General features: G+C 34.7%; 1 protein-coding gene across 1 annotated transcript in view; it reads right to left on the reverse strand.

Moving 5' to 3' along the window:
- MMS22L (MMS22 like, DNA repair protein) overlaps positions 1–21,783 on the reverse strand; it is a 126,610-nt gene that overhangs the window by 68,335 nt on the left and 36,492 nt on the right. The window contains exons 12-14 of the mRNA XM_045544052.1: positions 17,379–17,498; positions 15,001–15,227; positions 12,111–12,620 (exon numbers count right to left, since the gene is read on the reverse strand). Coding sequence (XP_045400008.1) covers positions 12,111–12,620; positions 15,001–15,227; positions 17,379–17,498 — 857 coding nt within the window. The remainder of the gene's footprint in view (positions 1–12,110; positions 12,621–15,000; positions 15,228–17,378; positions 17,499–21,783) is intronic.

Raw genomic sequence — 21,783 nt, forward strand, 5'->3', positions numbered from 1 at the left:
TGATGCCTTCCTACAAACTCATTGCTGAATTTCATCTAAAGCTTCAAAGATCTGGGTGGTCCAAATACCTATAGTGAACCATGGGGTTCAGACAAGGAACCACAGTGACATAATAAGATTGGGGAAAGTAGCTTTCACCTTACCCCAACATCTTTTGATTTATTACCATTTGCTAAAAAGAAATATTCCAGTGGTTGGTACAGGAAATAATCACAGCACTACTATTCCCTAAACAACTGAACTGATCCACTTTCAAAAGAATGAAATGCTTTCTTTACAGACTATTTTCTTTTGTCCTTGTCCTTTTATACAATGTTCTTCACTCCAAATTCTTTCTCCACTCTTGTCTTCCCTCTCTTTCTTCTGTAATCATGAGAGGTGGATTTTCTGGGTTTCACCCCAGGAAAATTATTTTTTAGTAACTTCAAATTTTGGTGATAACTATGAATTAGAAAAGAAATCATAAAGCACCATTCATCTACTTCTTGAAAGTAGGGGTAATCTGAAAAAAAAAATCCAACATAAAGCTCCATTCACCTACTAATTTTTTAATTATTAGGATTGGGGTTAAATATCAGATCTGACCTAGATTATAACTGGAGATTACAAGACCAGGATCACAGCAAATACAAAAAAGACAAGATTGAGAAGGGTGGAGAAAGTTCATGAAAGCTGTGGCATCTTTTCTTTGTAGCTAGTATTTTGAATTTCCCATAGATGAGCCTGCTGTGAGTTCTGTTTTCTTACATTGTGCTGGAGTCACTCAATAGGCCCTTTCAATATAGAATCTTTAGTTTTGAGAAATTTTCTTAAATTATTTTATTGTTTTTTTCACGCCATTTCTCAGTTCCTTCTTCCAAATACCTTCTCTTTCCAATCCAATTTCAATACAGACAGTCTCTACTTTTAGATTCAAAGCGTTCCTGCAGACTGAGCCTTAACAAAGAAAGGTTCTCAAATCTCTCCAAAGGAAGGTAAATGGCCAAAGGCCCATTTGCTCCACCTGTTTCCATATTTCAGTGAGAGAATAGTTGGAAGATACCTACTGAATTAGAAAAATAAATAATAAAAATGGTCTCCCCAAAATTGAGCTAGAGTAAATACACTGAGTTTTATTTTTCAATAACACCAAAAACTTTTCAATTAATTAAGAAGAATGAACCTCTCATCATCCTCTGGAGGTTCCTGCTGTCATGAGTGTTCAGGAGGCAATAAATACAAGTGATGAAATTCAGATTATGCATTAAATCCATATCTTGCCTGCACAGATACTGTTGTTCACTTTCATGTGGACATTGGCAGAACTGTTGGATAAACAGGTAAAATTTTGGGACAAGTATCAATCATAAGTAATGCTAATACTGAAATAATACAGTATGAAATGGTGAAAAAAAGATGATGGCTTGAATAAATACCTAAGTTTCTCCTTTCTCTCACTTTCTTAGTCTATCGTTCATATAATAAATGCATGAGTGTGTATCACGTATGCTTCATTTGACTGGTTCACTGATATATCCCAAGTGTCTATAATAATGCCTATTATAGTAAGCACTCAGAAATATTAGTTGAATTTGTTGAATAATTTTTACATGAATGTCTCCTCTGTAGAAAATACTAATAATTACAACACAAAGTAGAAAACAATAAAGGACATCAGAGAGAAAGTGTTAATAAAATTCAAAAGGAATATATATCATTCAAGACTGGAGACACATGGACAAGCATACATTTCAGAGAAGCTTGGAATGAAGGATAATATTGTTCACATAAAAATGATGAAAAGAGGCTAGGCACAGTGTTACATCTGTAATCCCACCACTTTGGGAGGATGAGGTGGGAGGATTGCTTAAGGTCAGTAGTTCAAGACCAACCTGTGTCATATAGTGAGACTCTGTCTCTACAAAAAATAAAAAAAAAAACTAGCTGGGCACAGTGGTGCATGCCTATAGTTGGAGCTACTTGAGAGGCTGAGATAGGAAGATCGTTTGAGCCCAGGAGTTTGAGGTTGCAGTGAAATATGATCATGCCACTGAACTCTAGCTTGGGTGACAGAGCAAGACCCTGTCTTAAAAAAAGAAAAAAAACAAAAAAAAGAAGAAGAAAACCAACATGTATTGAATGTACTGAGAGCTTATTACGGTACATGTTCTGGATAGGTGTGCAGCATCTAAGTTACTGCTGTCTCTTGGCAGATCATTCCGCTATCCACCATGTAGGTGTAGCTATTGAGGACTTCTTATGTAGCTAGTCTAATAGAGGAGTTGCATTTTTAAATTTATATTCATTTATTTGTCACATGTAGCTAGTGGCTACTGTACTGGACAGCAGAAATCTAAGCAGACGTTTACAGAAATCCTGTGATGTGGGTTTTATTTTACAAAGATGCAGCTGAAACTTAGAAAAGGTTAAGCAACTTCCTAAGATTGTTCTGTCGGTAAGTGGAACTCAGGTTTATTGACCCTAAACACCCTGATTTTTATACTGTGCTTCAATAGTAGCAATGATGAGGCACTGCTGGAGGTTCCTTAAGAAGCAGAGGCAAAAAGCACAACTTGCTGTGCATAGAAGTCTACTGCCTGGAATATAGACTGCTCTTCTGATTCCATATCCAGCTCTCATATGCATACTACTAACTTCTGAAACCACCTTTTCATTCCCCCTAAATCCCTTTAGATTAGTGTTTGTTTTTTTTTTCCTTTTTCTGTACTGTGCCACTCAGCCTCGGTACCTACTGTAACCAGGTAACCAGCACTGACCATTTCTGACTTCTAATTCTTATAACTCCTTACATTCACTCAATTTAACAGTTTTCTTAGCAGTGGTTCTCACATGACATCAGCTGTTCAGTGCTGAGATCTAGCTCTACTGTCTTGGCCATGCTCTGGCCTGAACCCTCAGTTGGTTTTAACAAGAAAATATAAACAAAAGTAAGGAAGACTTTGGGACTTCTTGAGAACTAGTAGTTCCATCGGACTAAAGTAAAGGGGAATCACAAGAAAAATTGCAGATGTAGGTAAAGCCAGACTGTGGATAGCATTAACGATCATAAGAAATGTGGAATATTTTTCTGTGTCCCTCAGCATGTCACTAACAGTATTAAAACACAAAATGATATAAGCAGACTCTCCACGAAGATAAATGTGGCAAGAAAATATGAGATAAGCATGAGCAACAAAAGAAAAAACAAATAGAACTTTATCAAAATTAAAAAATTTTATGCTCATAGGACAGAATCAAGAAAGTGAAATGACAACCCCCAAAATGGAAGAAAATATTTACAAATCATTTATCTGATGAGGAATTTGTATACAGAATATATAAAGAACTCCTACAACTCGATAATAAAAACACAAATAACCCAATATAAAAATAGGCAAATGATCTGAATAGGTATTTCTTCAAAGAAATAAGCATATGAAAAGATGCCCAGTATCATTAGCCACCAGAGAATTGTAAACCAAAACCACAGTGAGTACCATCTCACACCCACTAGGATCACTACAATCAAAAAGACATTTTACAGCCTCTTGGAAACAGTTTGGCATTTCCCCAAAAGGTTAAACAGTTACTACATGACCCAGCAACTCTACTTGTAAGCATACACCCAAGTAAGAAACATATGTTCACACAAAAATTTATACATAAACGTTCATAGTAACATTACTCATCATAGCCAAAAAGGATTGTACACAACCCAAATGTCCATAAATTGATGAATGGATAAATAAAATGTGGTATATCAATATAATGGAATATTTGGCAATAAAAACAAAGTACTGATACAAATATGGATGAACCTTGGAAACATTAGCCTAAGTGAAAGAAGCCAGTCACAAAAGATGACACAGCATATGATTCTATTTATATGGAAGGTCCAAAATAGGCAAATCTATGGAAATAGAAAGTAAATCTACTTTCTAATCAATGGTTGCTAGGGATGGGGTGTTGGATAGAAGAAAATAAGAAGTGACTGCTAATGGGCTTAGGGTTTTCTTTTGAAGTAAAGGAATGTTCTAAAATTGTGGCGATGGTTGCACAACTCTGTGAATATACTAAAAACCAATGAATGAACTTTATAATATGTGAATTATATCTTAATACAGCTGTTAAAAAATAAAGAGATGGTCTGAGAGAAGGCATTGGAGCCAGAGAGATTACGCAAGCATTTCTAATGTTCTAAAAACAGAGGTAATGGCAGCTGTAATAATAAAAGAAAGATGATAAAAGTGATCCCCCAAAGACATACCCTCCCCAAATCAACTAGCTATGAAGAAAAAGGAAGGATATACATATATGTCACATTTGTACCTTAAAAATTACTTTTCTTTTTCTACAGCAACACTTAGTAACAAAGAATCACAATTTCTAACAGGTCCATTATTGTGAGGTAATGTTTCCTAAAATCCTGACTTTGATTTTAAAGACTGATTCATTACAATCAAATATTTATTGAATAGTCACTATGCTAGAGGTACTATATTGGGAATGGGTTAAAAAACATCCAAGATAAATCAACACACACACTTACACACAAATCCACTGAAGTTGCTAGGCTTAACATATACTATCAAGAAATGATCAAAGTATAAATTTTTCTGAAAATAATAATGAGAATGATAGCATTATCTAACATTTACTGAACATTTACTAATATGCCAGGCAATGTGCTAACCACTTTATATTCACTATTGCATATAATTCTCAAAATAATCCAGCGAGGTAGGTGCTATTATCCTCATTTTATGAATAAAGAAGATTTGGACACGTAAGTTTTCCTTTATAATATTTTAAACAAATCACTTTGTACTTATGCAACTAGATTTGCTATGTAGGTATGCAGCAAATCTAGTTGGAGACAAAATAAATGACCCAAATATTAATTCCTATACATGAAAAATTAAGTAGGTAATCCATGTTTCCTCAAAATACAAAAAAGTGAATGTTGCCAAGCTATTATAGTGAGTTTATATTATTGCATTTATTTATAAAATACATAATATAAATTCACTATGTAAAAGTCAAGCCTGATGAAGAGTAAATAGGGTCAAAATACAAATTTATACTATATATGTAAATACTCAGTCAAAAGATACATAAGGCCAGGCACCATGGTACACACCTGTAATCCTAGCACTTTGGGAAACTGAGGTGGGAGGGTCACTTGAGGCCAGAAGTTTGAGACCGGCCTGGACAATAGTGAGACCTTCATCTCTACAAAAAGCATTTTTTTCTAAATTAGCTGGGCATGCTGGCATGCACCACCGTCAGCTACTCGGGAAGCTCAGGCAGGAAGATTGCCCGAGCCCAGGAGTTGGAGGCTGCAGTCAGCTACGATGATGCCACTGCACTCTAGCCCAGGCTACAGAGCAAGAACCTGTCACCAAAAAAAAAAAAAAAAGGGATACATAAAATATGTAATAACAAAAAGAAATTGTTCTTTACACATTTTACAGATTGCTGAAACACTAAGATTTATACTACATTCCCTTAGAGATTCCTATGCTTGCTGTGAAGCAACCAAAAATGGCAGATGGATCACTCTCAGTAAGCAACATATCTCTACTCGGTTTTTCAAATAAAAACTGGTAATTTATTTTTCCATGGAGCATATTCATGTGCTCCCCTTCAAGTTATTAGGACATTGTCCCCAAATTTGCACTGAATTATATATGATGAAACAGCAGACATCTTGGACAAACCAGGATACATGAAGCAAACTACAGAAATAACTCATTTGATTACTTTAAAAACCATAACCAGTTTCAAGGTTGTTGTAAACTATTTTTCAATAATTAAAAACTGTAGCCCATTCACACTAACAGAACACCCAACAACAAAAGGAAGAAAAAAATCTTTCATGCTATCAAGAGTATCCATTCTACTTTTCCAGAAATGTCATGTAAATTATTGAGCATACAACAGACCCTCAAGAGAATAATTCCTCTTGTACTATCTCCTTTCCTACCTAGACAATCCCCAGTTTTCTCACTGAAGGAAACAAAAACCAAAAATCTTTGTTTAGAATTATATCAGACCAATAAAACTACTGAGCATGAAAATATTTGAGGGGAATAATGAACACAGTTCTGCATGTGCGCGCGTGCATGCGCGCGCGCACACACACACACACACACACACACACACACACACACTCCAAATGTCAAAACAGATATATAATAGATGATCTTCCAGCCTCATCAGGAGAGAAAGGAAGGATTTAAAGATATAAAATACATTCATGATGTATTTTGAAGCTAGGGAAAAGAGCCTTAATCTTTTAAGAAGTTATACTTTAGCACACAGCATCTAAAAAAAAATCATCAGTTTTGAACTATTTCTTAGTCTCAACCTTTTGCATTTTAGGCAAGCTCTCAACTGCCTTTAGACATCTTTGAAACTAGCCTCTTGTTTAATACAAAATAGGATGTCAGTTGATCAATATCCATTTGGCTTAAATTCGTAAGTCCACAACTTCCCTTAAGTGGTAGAACAAACAGGTACAAAGCCTGAAAATTTATTGTTTCTTTTTAAACTCCAAATGATATTTGCAGATGCCAAAAGGCATTTTGAAATCACTCACCCTTACTTCAGTAAAAATGAAAAAGGGGGATGGGGAGGAGGGAGAATCTCATGAGGCTTTGTATGTCAAGTTTTTGCCCAGAGCTAATTTTCATAGCTATGTTATAAAACCCCGTAAATGGAGGTTTATAATGGAAATGCTGACAGACCCTTAACTATAGCAGCATGAATGGATATAATTAAAGAAAAGCTTTTGGCTACACCTAACTCCACAAATGAAAGACTGCCATTTTCATATTAACCTCAAATAACAGCAAGTGAGAAGTAGAAATGTGATTCCAGAAAGGTAATGTGAAATGTTAAAGATGACTGCTAAAACTATTTGACATTCAAAGTTTTAAACACAGAAGCATTTAGTTAACATAACCAAGTCAGTATTTTCATAATGCTACTTAATCAGCAATAAAGAATGCTCTAGTGAGCCATCAGCTCCAGTTAGCAGAAAGTGGCATATGAAGTTATTATTTCTTAACAGCCTAGAGGGAGCTGCTTCTCCCTTTAATCAGTGATCTTGGTCCTTCTTACCTATAATTTCTCTGTCATACAGTTATAAAACTATTACCCGGTTATACACACACACACACACACACACACACACACACACATGCACACACTCTCACACCCTGCACACACATTTATGCAAGGACTGATACCTTATTCCCACCTGAATTTGAAAACAGAAGAGATTGCTAAGGTAAAGTATTTCATTCTTTCTCTTGTCAGGGATGCAGCCAGGAATAAATATCATCTATCTATGTAATCCATCTTCCCTACTGAACCAAAATTCAAAGACTTTAGCTCTGTTCTTAAAAGGAAAAAAAACGCCTAGGCTGTAATTTTCAACAACTCTCCAAATATTTTTTACCTTTCTAATAGTATTAATAGTATATGGCACACCTAAAAGACTGCTATAAAAAGATCTTCAATGAAGTTCCAGATTTTGGGTTAAGAAATTAGGAATACATCTTTATGATCAATTACCTATAGGACTTTTTCTTGTTTGTTTCCTTTCCTTCTCTTCCTTCCTTCTTTCTTTTTAGGGCAAACAATCCTCAGTGATATCTGAGGCCCTTCTCCCAAAGATCTCAAACTAAAAGCTGGTCTTTCTTGACAAAACTGCATTCGAAAGCGCTAAAAATTGATGGGATAAAATAAAACTATCCCAGTCACAATTCCTCTTATTATCTACTGTTATCAGTATCATTGAAGAACTGTGTGCAAATTACCATGCAAGCTTCAGAAACTTAAAAGACAGCAGTGCCTAAGTAAGACAGCATTAATAAAGACTTACACATTGCCACGCCATTCTTATTCATACACAGACCTCATATTTCTATCTGTTAAAATTGCTAATTTTGGCAACAGAAGTTGTACAAGATTTGATTTTTTATAAGAATCGTTTTCAATCACAGTTGAGTAGTATAAGACAAAATCAAATTATACATTTGTTCAAGGAATCAAATGTTATCATAAATAGCTGTGTCCTTTTTTCCATAGGATAGTCCTGAAGCCCCACAGCATACCTGCCACCTTCCTTAACACTGTTTCAAAGACTAGCAAACAACAAATTCAATCCAGATCTAGTTAAAAAAAAAACTCCTAATATAAATGTAAACTTACTTTCATTTTATATAATCGACAGTCTTCATTATCCCTCCTTGATTCCTACCTCTGTACTTCTGAATAGTGATCCCATAGATTAACAGAGATGTATTATAGCTTACAACGTATTTGCAAGCAGTATCTTTCCAACGCTCCTGAAATAGCTTTGGCTATAATGCTAAAGGACTTCTAATAAATTAAATTTAAAGAGCAAAAACTTGTTTTTATTGCAAGAAGTGAAATTTAGATGGTTGAAATGGTTCTAATAAATCAAAGACAAATTATTATAAATAAAATATAATTCACTTGCCTCCACACCTCTCAATTCATTTTCTCCGACTTATTAAAAAAAAAAACATATGCAACTTACAAAATTATAAAAACAAAGTAATTAAAAGTACGCTAATAAGCAACTACCCTTTTTTTAGTAGTAAAAACAAAACATAAAAGCACTCAGAAGTATATGAATAGTGGTAATAATTTCCTGTTTGCAAATTTTACTCATTTAGTTACCTCTAATTTATTAAAAATGTAGTGGTATGGTCAGTTTCAGTTTATTACTTATTAACTATTATAAAGATTGTGTAACAAAGGCAACTGTGGCATGGTGTCTGAATGCCAATTCTGAAATTTATCTGTGTTATTTTAGGTAAGTCACAAAAAGTCTCCATGTTTCCATTTTTTCATCTATAAATAGGGATGGCAGGGTGAATAAAGAAATAAAGGAGACAATATTTAAAAACTGTAAACCTTTCAAGAATATAAGAATTATTCTTGGGTTTATAGCCATTACTTTTAAAGAATTACATACCAAGAAAAATGTCAGTTAGGAGGTTTAAGACAAAAATAAGTTAGTGAATGAATATAGAATATTCTTTTGCTTTCTTTGTATTTCCATCTTTAATGCCTCTCCAACCTTCAAAATAAGTCTCATTCTACTACAAAGCTGCAATTTACATTATTAACAAACTTCGATATTTCTCATCTTAGATTGCATTGTTTTCTAAATACACTCCATACAATGATCCAAAAATGAAAATGGAAGCTTTTTCATATATTATTAGGGAGAGTAGAAACAGGTACAATTTTTTTTCTGGTATGAAATTTGGTAATATCCATCCACATTTAAAATGTACATACACCAATTCAATCTTAGGAATTAATCTATAGGTATACTTCCACAAGTACACAGAGATGAATGTATGAAGATATTAAATAAAAATGTACGTATAATTATAGAAAATGATAAATAATATAAATTTCCATTGTTGAGGATTGGCTAAAGTTTGGTACATCCATATAATGAAACACTAAGTAGTCATGAAAAAGAATTAGGCAGGTCTCCAAGTACTAACATGTAAACCTGTCCAGGAAATATTAAGTGAAAAAAGGAAAGTGTAAAACAAAGATCATCCATTTTGTGTTTTAAACATATATATAGGAAGATGATGTCTGGAATGTTTTATAAGAAACCATTTTACTTCACGCAGTAGATCTATAGCACTGTGTCTCAACCTTAACACTGCTGAGGTTGGGCAAGATAATTTTTTTGTTGTAAACACTGTCCTGCGCATTGTAGGGTGAGTATCAGCATCCCTGACCTCTGCCCACTGGATGCCAGTGGCAATCCCCTAATTACGAGAACCAAAAATATCTCTAGACATTGGCAAATGTCCCCTGGGGGACAAACTCACCCCCCATTGAGAACCACTGAACTTGAGAATAAAGAAGTGAAGCTGAGGAGAGAAAATTTTACTCATCACCTTACACCTCATATTTTTTTTCTTTATCATTTCTATCATGACAATATATTAAACTCACAATTTAAAGATAATTTTAACAAAAACAAAAAAAGATTGTCAGAAACTTTTAACTACAAAGATTACAGTATTTGTAGCATATGAATTTATTTAAAAAGAAAAAAAACTATGTAAGAAGCAATACAATTGTTAAGAAGGATTAAAAGGAACTTACCCATCTTCAATGAAAAAGGCTGAAAGATATATGGATTGTGCCATTTTGTTTCCATGACTGCCTCTTCTCAAAATACTCATAACCTCCCTTCGTTTCTTATTCCTATGCTGCTAAATCTTCTAGGGACTGTGCTTCCTCCTTGCCAGCTCACTTGTTTTATATATTCAGACAAAAATATATCAAATATGTATGCAGACAAACCAAAACTAGTACTAGAAATGCGGAAATTTCTAATTTTCCCAGGAAGCACAGGGAAATACTACTTACCATTTATTAAAAAACTGAACAAATAAAACAGAGTTGGTATTTTGGAAAAGTATAAAATCTGCTAATAAATTCTGCTAGACTAAAAACAAACATAGCTCATGTAGAAGATTGAGAATTAGTAAAAGCTTCTTATGAAATTAGTTATAAATTTACTTATCCATCTATCCACTCATCCAAAAATTTGAGGGCTTTAAGATTCTTACTTTAATATAGCTTACTCTAGGGAGCAAGAGGATAATTACCTGATCAAGAATTCTGGCTAAACCTTTACAATTTAAACTGATGAGAGCAGATGAATATAAAAACTATATAATATCTAATGAGGAGTAAAACTTGTGGGCAAATCAGTATGAAAATACAGCACAGAATAAAGAAGATAAGCTAGTAATAAATAAATTTGATAATGAATAAATTTCTAAAATTTGGAAATTTTGCTGAGGTTAGTACCTATGAAAAACAAACGCTTCATTTGTGATGGGACATTAGGAGGAGGGAAGCAATCTCTTCATTAACCTTAGACATGATTTCAAATAAAATATTTCTATATGCAACTTTTACACAACTTTTCAGTGACAGTGTGCAACTACAGTGAGTGGTAGTATCTAACTTCTTTAGAACATGCACTTCATCCGTAAAACTGTTATGTGAAAAGGGCCTAAAGGCAATAAATGTCATAACCATTGTTCTTACCCATTATTAAGTTTGGGTCTGAGTGTACCTGTACATCTAATGTATTTGAATAAGAGTGTATCTGTACATCTAATGTATCTGCATAATTTAAGTGGATCTGAAAACAGTTTCATATAGGTGATTGGTATTATTAACAGAATAATCCTATGTTAACTTCAGAGCAAACTGGTTTACTTGGAAGTACGTGATGCAGTTGATGCTACAACTTTGCAGCAAAAATTTAAAGAAACCAATTATTTTTTAATGGTACAGTGTGGTCAAAATCTCCTTATGTGTTCACAATTGCACACTGTTCAGTAAAAGCCACTTCAGACTTTTGCTCATGGTCTTGCTTACAATATATGTAACATACCTCTGGGTATTAACACTGTTCTGAGAGGTAGCAGGGGAAAGAAGGGTTAAGTAAAGCATGGCTCTGAGATCACACCAGAGCTGCTCTAAGTTTAGTCTTGCCACTTGTGATTGCACCTAAGCTTTCTTTTGATGAATTGTTTGAAAACCTTTTGAAAACTTCAGGTTGAACATCCCTAATCTGAAAATCCAAAATCTGAAATTCTCCAAAATCTGAAACTTTCTGAGCATCAACATGATACCACAAGTGGAAAATTCCACACCTGACGACAAGTGACAAGTTGCAGTCAAAACTTTCATGCATAAAATTATTGAAAATATTATATAAAATTACCTTTAGGCTATGTGGATAGGTATATATGAAACATAAATGAATTTATGCTTAAACTTGGGTCCCATCCCCAAGATATCTCATTATGTATATGCAAATATTCCAAAATCCAAAAAAATCCAAAATCTAAAACACTTCTAGTCCCACGCATTTCAGATAAGGGATACTCAATCTGTATTTACCTATGTCAATGTAGTAGAAAACTAAATCCTCTCCTCTACATTTGGATTTCAAAAAAAAAACTCCTTTAATATAAATCAATATATGTTATAATACAAAACAAATCAGTAAGTTAGCACATGACTGGAAAACATACCTTATTCTGGCCAGAACAGCTTGTAGAAAGTTCAAAACAGTCCTAAGTTCGGATTCTCGACAAGCTCGCAGAAGCATGCTAAATCCGTCATTAAGCAGTTTTTCATGGGAAGCATACAAGCAATAGCTGGTCTCAAATACTTCTTGAACACCATCAATGTAGATGGAAAGAAGCGTCCAGAAAGTCTGTCTCTGTGCCATTTCATCATTCTTAGACACCAAGAATTCCTTTGCTTTCTCCCGGAAGGCACATGAAAATCTGTCAGCCAAAACACCAATGTCCAGATTTTTCTGGGCATACATCAAGAGGAAGGCCATCTGACCTTTCCAAATAAGGGCTTTCTGAGATGTCATAAAGGCAGGCTTCAGGAAATTCAGGAGTTCTAAAACATGACTTGCTACATCTTCCACCTCCACAACAGCTGCTAACAGTAGAAAGAGGTTGAAAAAGTTCTGCAGACCAACTTCAGTTAGTTCTTCCATTCTTTTTTGATGGAATTTAGAATATATTCTATAAAACATAAAAAATTGCTTTAATAAAATTGTTTGGGCTGGGCACAGTGGCTCACACCTGTAATCCCAGCACTGTGGGAGGCTGAGGTGGGAGTATTACTTGAGGTCAGAAGTTCATGACCAGCCAGGGCAACATAGCAAGACCCCATTCTCTACAAAAAATAAAAATAAAAAAATTAGCCAGGCATGGCAGGCACTTAATAGTCCTAGCTACTCAGGAGGCTGAGGTGGCAGGATCATTTGAGCCCAGGAGTTCAAGGCTGCAGTGAGCTGTAATTGTGTCACTGTACTCTGGCCTAGGCGACGGGGCGAGACTTTGTTTCATTCATTCATTCATTCATTCATTCGTAAATAAATAAATAAAATTGATTTACAGAAACGTACCTTTTAAAAGAAAATTTCATTCAATACTTAGAGCAGTCTCATTGCTTTACATTTTAAGTTAATTCCTCATCTTGATGCTGCCTTGAAACTTTTTCTACTTAGAAAACAAACTCACATAGTAGCCCTACCTTCAAATTTCCCAAGGATGCGGCAAATCATTTATAAGTAAGCAAAGGATTCAGTGTCTTTCCTGAAAGCACAGTAGTAATGTACTTTTCGTATAGTACATCGCTTTTCCTTTTATTCAAGTTCTCCCTTATTTTATTGGCAAATAAGAAAAAATATATAATCTTTTAAGTATAATTTGATGTGCTTTTACAGAAATCTTAACAGGCCAATTTTATATAACAATTTTTCTTAAATCTTTTCTCCCCCTACCCCACAACAAAGACTTGCTCTTGCTTTACTTACACCCTAAGATAATTCAAGGTGTTTGAAAAATTATTTTTACCTACCTGCAAAGAAAAATTGTTAGTGTTTAATTGTCCAAGACTAGCCATTAAAAAACTTCTCATCAATACTACTTAATACAATAGTTGACACATAGCTAATAATATAGTTAATACAACAGTTACTATACTTTTATCAATTAAGGGATTAAAATTGAAAAAAATTCATCTTGAATTCCTACTTATGAATTATTAAATTTTGAAACTTCCGTAATAGGTTTATTCAGGACAGAAATGATTTATACTCATGAGAGGTTAAATGTTTATTTATAAATAACTATGTAAAAGCTGATAAGCTCCTGAAAGTAAAGGTCTGTTTAATTATCTTTGTATTCCCTACCATCCCCACTCTGGTGCTTGACATATAGTACTGAATGAATTCAAATGATTTCTTCTTTTAGCAATAAAGTTCTGAGTATTCTGCCTTCCATAAAATTATTTCAGATTCAAAAACAAACTAGCAAACAAAAGAAAAAACTATTTGAGCCACATGATTACTAAAGGTTTAATAAAGAAGCTGTCATTTTAAAAAAGTCTATTCTAAATAAAATACCCAAACTGTATCACCATAACCTTACAAGAATTATTCACCATGGGAATCCAATAGGAATTTCATTAAGTTATTCTTGACCAGTCCCTACCTAGAATAAGAGGTACTCTGTTCTCTGAGAGGTCCCAACAAATAAACTGAGCAAGTCGTTGATGGTGGTATACTGCACAAAGAGGGCTAAGAAAAGGGCCAATGGGCAAATAAAGTAGAACAAATGAAGACAATTAAAAATTGTATCCATTACAAGCAAAACTCTCTCTCAAAAAAAAAAATAAATAAATAAAAAATAAAGACAGAGAGTGAACAATAGACTAATGTAACCAAAAGTTTATTTTACCAGAAATGAAATCTGAGCATAATCCCCAAATGAGAACATTAGCATTTTCTGTTTCTACAACACTCTAGTTAGTTCTCCTTCAAAAAAAGCAGTGCTGTGAACTACCGGGCTCAAAGAACACAAAAATTTTATACTTTGACCCTACTACCTGACAATGTATAACTTGGAGATGTTTTTTCATTTCTGTCACTTTTAATAAATTGTATACAACAGATTACAAAACATTACAATTACATTTTGGCAAAAAAACTCTACAGTTCCCTAATATCCCTGCACTTAATATATGGTATTTCAGTCTTTAGTGTGATAAGATAAATAAGAAACTGAAACCCTCTGCAAATGATGGATATTAGGTTTGCTTACTGTAACAAATTGGCAGGATCAAAAAGCAGCTTATTCTGCTATCCTACATCAAGAAATATACATTTTTTTTAATTTTTATTTTTTTAAATTTATAAACAACACAATTTATTGCTCATAGTTCTGGAGGCGGGGGAAGTCCAAGATGAAGGTGCCAGCAGATTTGGTATCTGGTGAAGAAATACATTTTATATATGTAAAGACTCCAACCATAAGTAAACTTAACACAATATAAATAGTAATACTTCTCCAAAAATTATCAGTGAACATTCACCACAAAGAAAGATACTACACATACCTTCCTTTTACTTGTTTCCAAGGATGAGGGCCATTGTTCTTCATTGCTTTCTTAACAACTTTTGCCAAAATACAAAGGAAAATGGTATAACTACTGCTGGATTTATATAGGTTGTGGTCTTGTTTATCAAAACAGCAAGTTTTCACCATTTCAAGCATTGATGAGGGTGACTTTATGATATTAGAAAGGCCTTTCAAAGGAAGCCAAGAAATACTGAAGGAACTATTCTAAAAGCAAAAAAGAAAACAAGTATTAGTCTCTTAGTAAATAAAATGGAAAGCTGAAAATTTCAATTAGTTCATTAAAAGTTTGACTCATCTTAACCACAGAAATTACATAATCATGATTATATATCCCTCAAAATGAAAATTCCATAAATGCACACAGCATCAAGAGGTGAGCAAATTTTGGATTGTCTCCTGAATGTGTTTTCAACAGTTGGTTTGTCCAACAAGGTCCATACATTGCATTTGGTTGATATGCCCCTTAAAGCTCTTTTATCGTATAAGTTTCCTAATGTTTTTGTTAGACCACTTATTTTTTATATCAGGTTATTTTTGTGAAAAATTTTTCATATTCTGGATTTAGCTGCTGTATCCTCCTAGTGTCACTTAACATAATCTTTTATCCCCTTCCTTTTCTGTAAACTGGTGGCAGTAAGTAGAGGATTGATCAGAGTACATCCTGTAGCATTTTGTGAACATAAGTTCCGACATTTTGTGATGGTAAGATTGGTCAGGTTGGCAGCCTGACCCACCCATTTTAGTGATCCCCACCAACCTTTCACTTGACAGTTTTAGCAACCATTGATGAGCACTGTCTGGGTGCCTTATTTGATTAGATGTACAAAATGGTGACTTTCTAAATTCTATCATGTTATCTTAATTAGTCATCAGAAATTTGATTACTCTAAAATATAGTTTGTATTTTCCTTAATTTGCAGTTTTCAGAATAATGAGGTTTTTTTAATTCCAGAACGTTATAAAGTATCATGAACATGTATTTAAACATATTTGATGTTTTAATCCACTGCAGTCATTATTCTTGCTTGTGCTGAAATTTTCTTTCTTTGGGCAATGGAAGTTCCTTCAAGCTGGTTCCTGTATCCTTTTGACATGACTCTAGCTTACTCTGATACTTTCCCTGCTTTCTGGCATGACAAGATACTCCAGATTCATCTTGTACGCATTCTGCCTCAGAACTAGAATTGCTCATTTCTCCAACTACCCTAACATTATGTTTCAGAGAAAGGCATTTTTCTCAGTTTTTAATAAGCTCCATTATACACAAATCCAAACTTACTATTCACTTATAAATCTTCCATTACCATTTTCTATCTTGATTGAGGGCTTCCCTATTTATTCACCCAAAACCTCAAACATCCCAAACCTCTTCTCCATATACAAGTAACCAAATCTTTTAAATCTACCTTTTAAATTTTTATCTTCTGCATTCATCCTCTCCTTTCTATAATAAATCCACTGTCCCTATTTTAGTTCTCAGCCATAGTATTATTTGCTCACACAACTACAATGAACTACTAACCCATCTGTATCCAATTTATTTATACCACTTTTAGAAAAAAGCTTTCTCAAACACATACCTAAGTCATATCTTTGCCGTCTACAAAAAATAAATCAGAACTCAAACTCACATTATGTTCAACCCCTTCATAGTCTAACCCCAGACTACTTTTTCTATTTTTCTTATCTCCTGTCTTGTCCCATAGTCATCCAAGGCCTATCATTCAGAACCATTAACAAGGTAGAAATAGACCATGCTTTTTCATACTTCCATGCATTTGTCCATATTGTTCTTCCTACCTGGATGTTCTTTTTCTTCTGTACTTGGAAAATTCTACTCATTCTCAAGGCCGAGGTAAAAAATTATGACCTCATGAAGTCTTGCACAAATCCATACAATGGATTAGATACAACTTCCTCTGGCATTCCATGATATTATAACTTTTTTCCCCACAGTATATGTGTACATACCTGCTAGCCTATAAGCTACTGAAGTGCCAAGATTGTGTCTTACTCAAGACAGCCGTGTCTATTCAATGTATCACAAGCAATCAACAATTATTAGAAAACATTTATAAATGAGGATTAAAAAATATCTTTCTGCTACAATTTTTGCCACTGTTTACACTCACTCTGAAGAGAAAAAGTATACCAAATGCTGTCTCCTTTATGCCAAAGTTCTACAGACAACATTTGCTAATGATAAAACTATTCATGAGCTACTCCAATCTACTCTGAACAAAAATTAACTTTTTAAGAAAAATTCATAATGATTCATAATTAAACCATAAAAATTCCTAAAATGTGTACAAAGTTTTCAAATTCCTGGAACAAATCCATATTCTATTTACTCACCAGGTTCTTACTGTAATATTCCCATAAAATTGTGACAACTGCAATGTTTGGTTCCCAGAAATCACAAAGTGTCAAACAACAGTGAAGATACATTCGTAATTGTTCTTCTAGTACACCCTCCTAAAAAATAAAGTTATGCAGGAGTAAATAGGCTCTGGCAACATAAATATTATCACTTGATATTGCACTGTGTAACCTGTAGCTAAAAGGAATATTAACATATATCACTCTATCATACCCATTCTCATCTTCAGACCAGAAGGCCTAAATTAACATAAGGTATACTACCAAAAACTCATTTTACACATTCAGATAATGAAAATTACATAACTCAATTTGACTTTTAATTCAATTATTTAAAAATCGCAGTAGGTGTTTTATAATTACGTTGGAAACCCAGAAACTAAAGAAAAAACCCAAATCAGAAAGAAGTGGCAAAAATGATAATTAAGATATACACAAGTGGCTTGGTCAAATTCTTTTACAGGTTATAAGAGTTGTTCTTTTAAAAACCAGAGGATTGGCAGAGTACATATATTTTAATCTTTTAGGAGATGGTAGGAGAATCAAGTGGGAAAAAAGTTGACCTTTTTTTGTTGTTGTTGAAACAGAGTCTCACTCTGTCACCTAGGCTAGGGTGCAGTGGCATCATCATAGCTCACTACAACCTAAAACTCCTGAGCTCAAGTGATCTTCATGTCTCAGCCTCCTGAGTAGCTGGGACTATAGGTGTGTGCCGCCACACTCGCTAGTTATTTTTATTTTTAGTAGAGAAGGGGTCTTACTCTTGCCCAGGCTGGTCTCGAACTTCAGAGCTCAAGCAATCCTCCCACCTCAGCCTCCCAGAATGCTAGGATTACAGGTGTAAGTCACCTTGCCTGGCCAAAAGTAGACATATGTTTGTTTGTTTGTTTTTTAATTACATATCCCTGAATTCCAATCATTCAGTTATATTTAAAGCTTACTACATACTAGAAACTGTTCCAAGGTACTAGGTGTAGGGTAATGAATAAGTCAGACATCATGCACTGAAAGAGTTTACACTTTTGGGGAGGAAAGAAAAAGGGATACTGAGACAAACAAGATAAATTCAAATAGTTATAACTTCTGTGAAAAACAAAATACAACAAAGCAGGGTAATGTGGCAGAGTAACTGGTAGAAGATGGGCATTATTATTACATCAGGTATTTTTATAATACCTTTTAAATTCCTTTTAAAATGGAAAGGCCTTTTTGAGTGGTAGCATTTGCACTAAATGATTGAATGACAAAGAGACAAACATTTAGAGACCCGGAAGGAAAGCATTCAAGGCACAGAAAGCAAGTGGAAAGTTCCTGAATTATGAGTAAACTTGGCATTGTAAGATTAAGGCAGAGATAGGGAGATACCATATCTCATCTGAAGTTTATTGGTCTTGGTAAGAAGTTTGTATTTTATTTTTAAATATGTTGGGAAGCTACTGGAAGAAGGTAAGCACAGGAGTGACATAATGATTATTTCAAAAATACTGCTCTGGATCATGCATGGAGAACGAAACAGGGGAAAATAAATAGTAGCCGGGAGAGCAGGTAAGAGGCAATTCTGTGATGCTGTAAGACTGAGATAAGCAGACAACTTTAAAGGTATGTTTGGAAAAACAGGCAATGGGACTTGCTGATTAATTACATTAAGGTATAAAAGATGTTAATTAAGAAGAACTCCCAGATTTTTTTTTTTTTTTTTTTTTTGAGACAGAGTGTCGCTTTGTTGCCCTGGTTAGAGTGAGTGCCATGGCGTCAGCCTAGCTCACAGCAACCTCAAACTCCTGGGCTTAAGCGATCCTACTGCCTCAGCCTCCCAAGTAGCTGGGACTACAGGCATGCGCCACCATGCCCAGCTAATTTTTTCTATATATATATTTTAGTTGTCCATATAATTTCTTTCTATTTTAAGTAGAGACGAGGTCTCGCTGGTCTCGAACTCCTGACCTCGAACAATCCATCCGCCTCGGCCTCCCAGAGTGCTAGGATTACAGGCATGAGCCACCGCGCCCGGCCGAACTCCCAGATTTTGACTTAAGAAAATGGGTTGATGGTGCTATTCCCTGAAATGGCAAAGACTATGAGAAGAATATATGGGGAGAGTGCCCAGGGCAATCATGCAAAGATACTAAGCAGACAATTTGACGTATAGGTCTAGAGTTCAGGGGAAAAGTCGGAGTTGCTGACAGAAATTTGAGTGTTTTCTAAAAGCTATTATGAGCTAAGAGGCTAGATAAGATCACCCAAAGAAAGAACATAGATGAAAAAACAGAAAAGGATCCAGAACTGAGAGCTCTTTGCTATTCCAACACTTAGATATTGATATTTAGCAAATGGAGAAGAGCCTATAAGCGAAAACAAGTGGCCAATTAAGCAGGAAAAAAAAAAACCAAGCACACTGGAAGCCAAGAAAAGGATTTCAGAAAAGGACAGTAGTGAAAAGGACTGAAGCTGCCGACAGATTAAAATAAGTAAGAACCCGTGGAGATAACCATATAGAAGACATTGATGGCCTTGCAAGAGCAGTTTGGAGCATGGCAAAGACAGAAGCTCTACTATGGATGGCTGAGGAGACAATAGGAAGTGAGGAAGCAGAGACAAAATCCTTGAAGAGGTAAGAAGAAAAAAGATCTAGAGCACAGGGAAAGGAATTAGCTCTTGATAGAAACAGTGACACTTCTAACATAAAGCACTCTGAGAGGTAGAGTACAAAGTAGACATGCTGGGAGATTTGAAGTTGCAAAGATAGAGCAGTTCTCACCTGACTGGTTCTATTTCCTCAATGATTTATGAGGCAAGCTGTTGAGCTGAGTAGAATGGGCTAGACATTGTGTTGAATTGTGTGTAAAAGAGAAGTTCTAAAATAAGTCATTTTGGAGAGCAGAAAAGCGAACATTCTAGAGCTGACTGCCTTTGAGATTGAAGATCAAGAATTTAAAGTCAGACAAGTCAGTAAGAATGAATGTATGATTTTCACCTGCAAAATTCAGTTGTGGGTGGAGGGTAGGAGAGGAGGTATAGGCTTTTTCAGGTTTAAAACAGGTAAAGGTTATGACATTAATGTTTGTGATGGCATAATTATAATAATGGGTTGTGTAATCTACAATGTTTAAGACAGTGAGGACATGGGAGAGGACAGAAAAATGAAAAGGTCAATCAATGGTGATGGGCAGAATGAAAATGAAAATAAAAATGGAAAATGAAAACCTATATAATATAACCATGGGAGGAGGTAGGTGGGGTAAGTAAATGGAAATCTAATTAGAAGTGAGGATATTAAGAAAGTGAGACAGCAGGTCAGTTATACATAATAATGTTGGGGTCACTAACAAAAGTAGTATACAGGTATAGAAGAAAACAGTGACCTTGGTACCAAACTTTTCAATGAATGAGAGTAACCGAAAGAAACATGGGTAAAGGAGATTTTTTTGGCAAGGTCTTAACTCCTTAAATTTTTCATCCTTTAAAGTACACTTTAGCCAGGCACAGTGGCTTACACCTGTAATTCTAGCTACTCAGGAGGCTAAGGTGGGAGGATCGCTTGAGGCCATGAGTTTGATCATAGCAGTAAGCTATAATCATGCCACTGCACTCCAGCCTGGGCGGCAGAGCAAGACCTTGTCTCTAAAAAAATGTAAATAAATAAAATAATATACACTTCAAACTAAAAGCCCTCTAGTCCTAACTCCTACACTAGACAGTGACCTTTCTTTATGCTCCCACAGCATACTAAGCATACCTATATCATAGGTTAAATTTAATGTTTACCTGCCTTCAATTGTCTAAGAGCTCTCTGAGGGAGGGATAATGCCCTCAAAGCCTAGCACAAGGACTGTTTCACTAAAGACTCTCAATAAATGATTCATGAACAAAACTGAGATCTGGGTTCTGGTGCCTCTTCTGAACAAGTAGTAGTACGGCTTTGGGAAAGACATTTAGATTCTTGAATAGACAAACTCATTTAACCAAAGAAGGTAAGGTTCTGTAAATCACTAACCTTCTCTAATTTTATTATGAAAATATTAAATTAAATCTAGGTTCATATTGATTCCTATGGCACAGTATTTAATTGAAACAAAACATACTAAATATTTTGTTTGCAAGGTAAAAAAGTGGGTAATGTTGTCAAACTTTACTTCGAAGGGTTTTATTTGGCATCTGAAATTCATTTTGCTATGTAAAATCCATGAAAATATGTGAAAGGATGAATACCAACTATGTGTCAGGCATGTCACATGTTGTACGTGTTAATTCATGTATGTCTCATACCATCTCAGTTTTATTATCTTCATTTTATAGAAAAGAAGGTTGAGATTCAGAACTTAGAAATAGCTCATCCAAGCCCACTTTGGTTAGGCACTAGGCATTATGACTCCAAAGCCTC

This window comes from Lemur catta, chromosome 2 (assembly GCF_020740605.2).
Source record: "Lemur catta isolate mLemCat1 chromosome 2, mLemCat1.pri, whole genome shotgun sequence".
Taxonomy (NCBI): Eukaryota; Metazoa; Chordata; class Mammalia; order Primates; family Lemuridae; genus Lemur; species Lemur catta.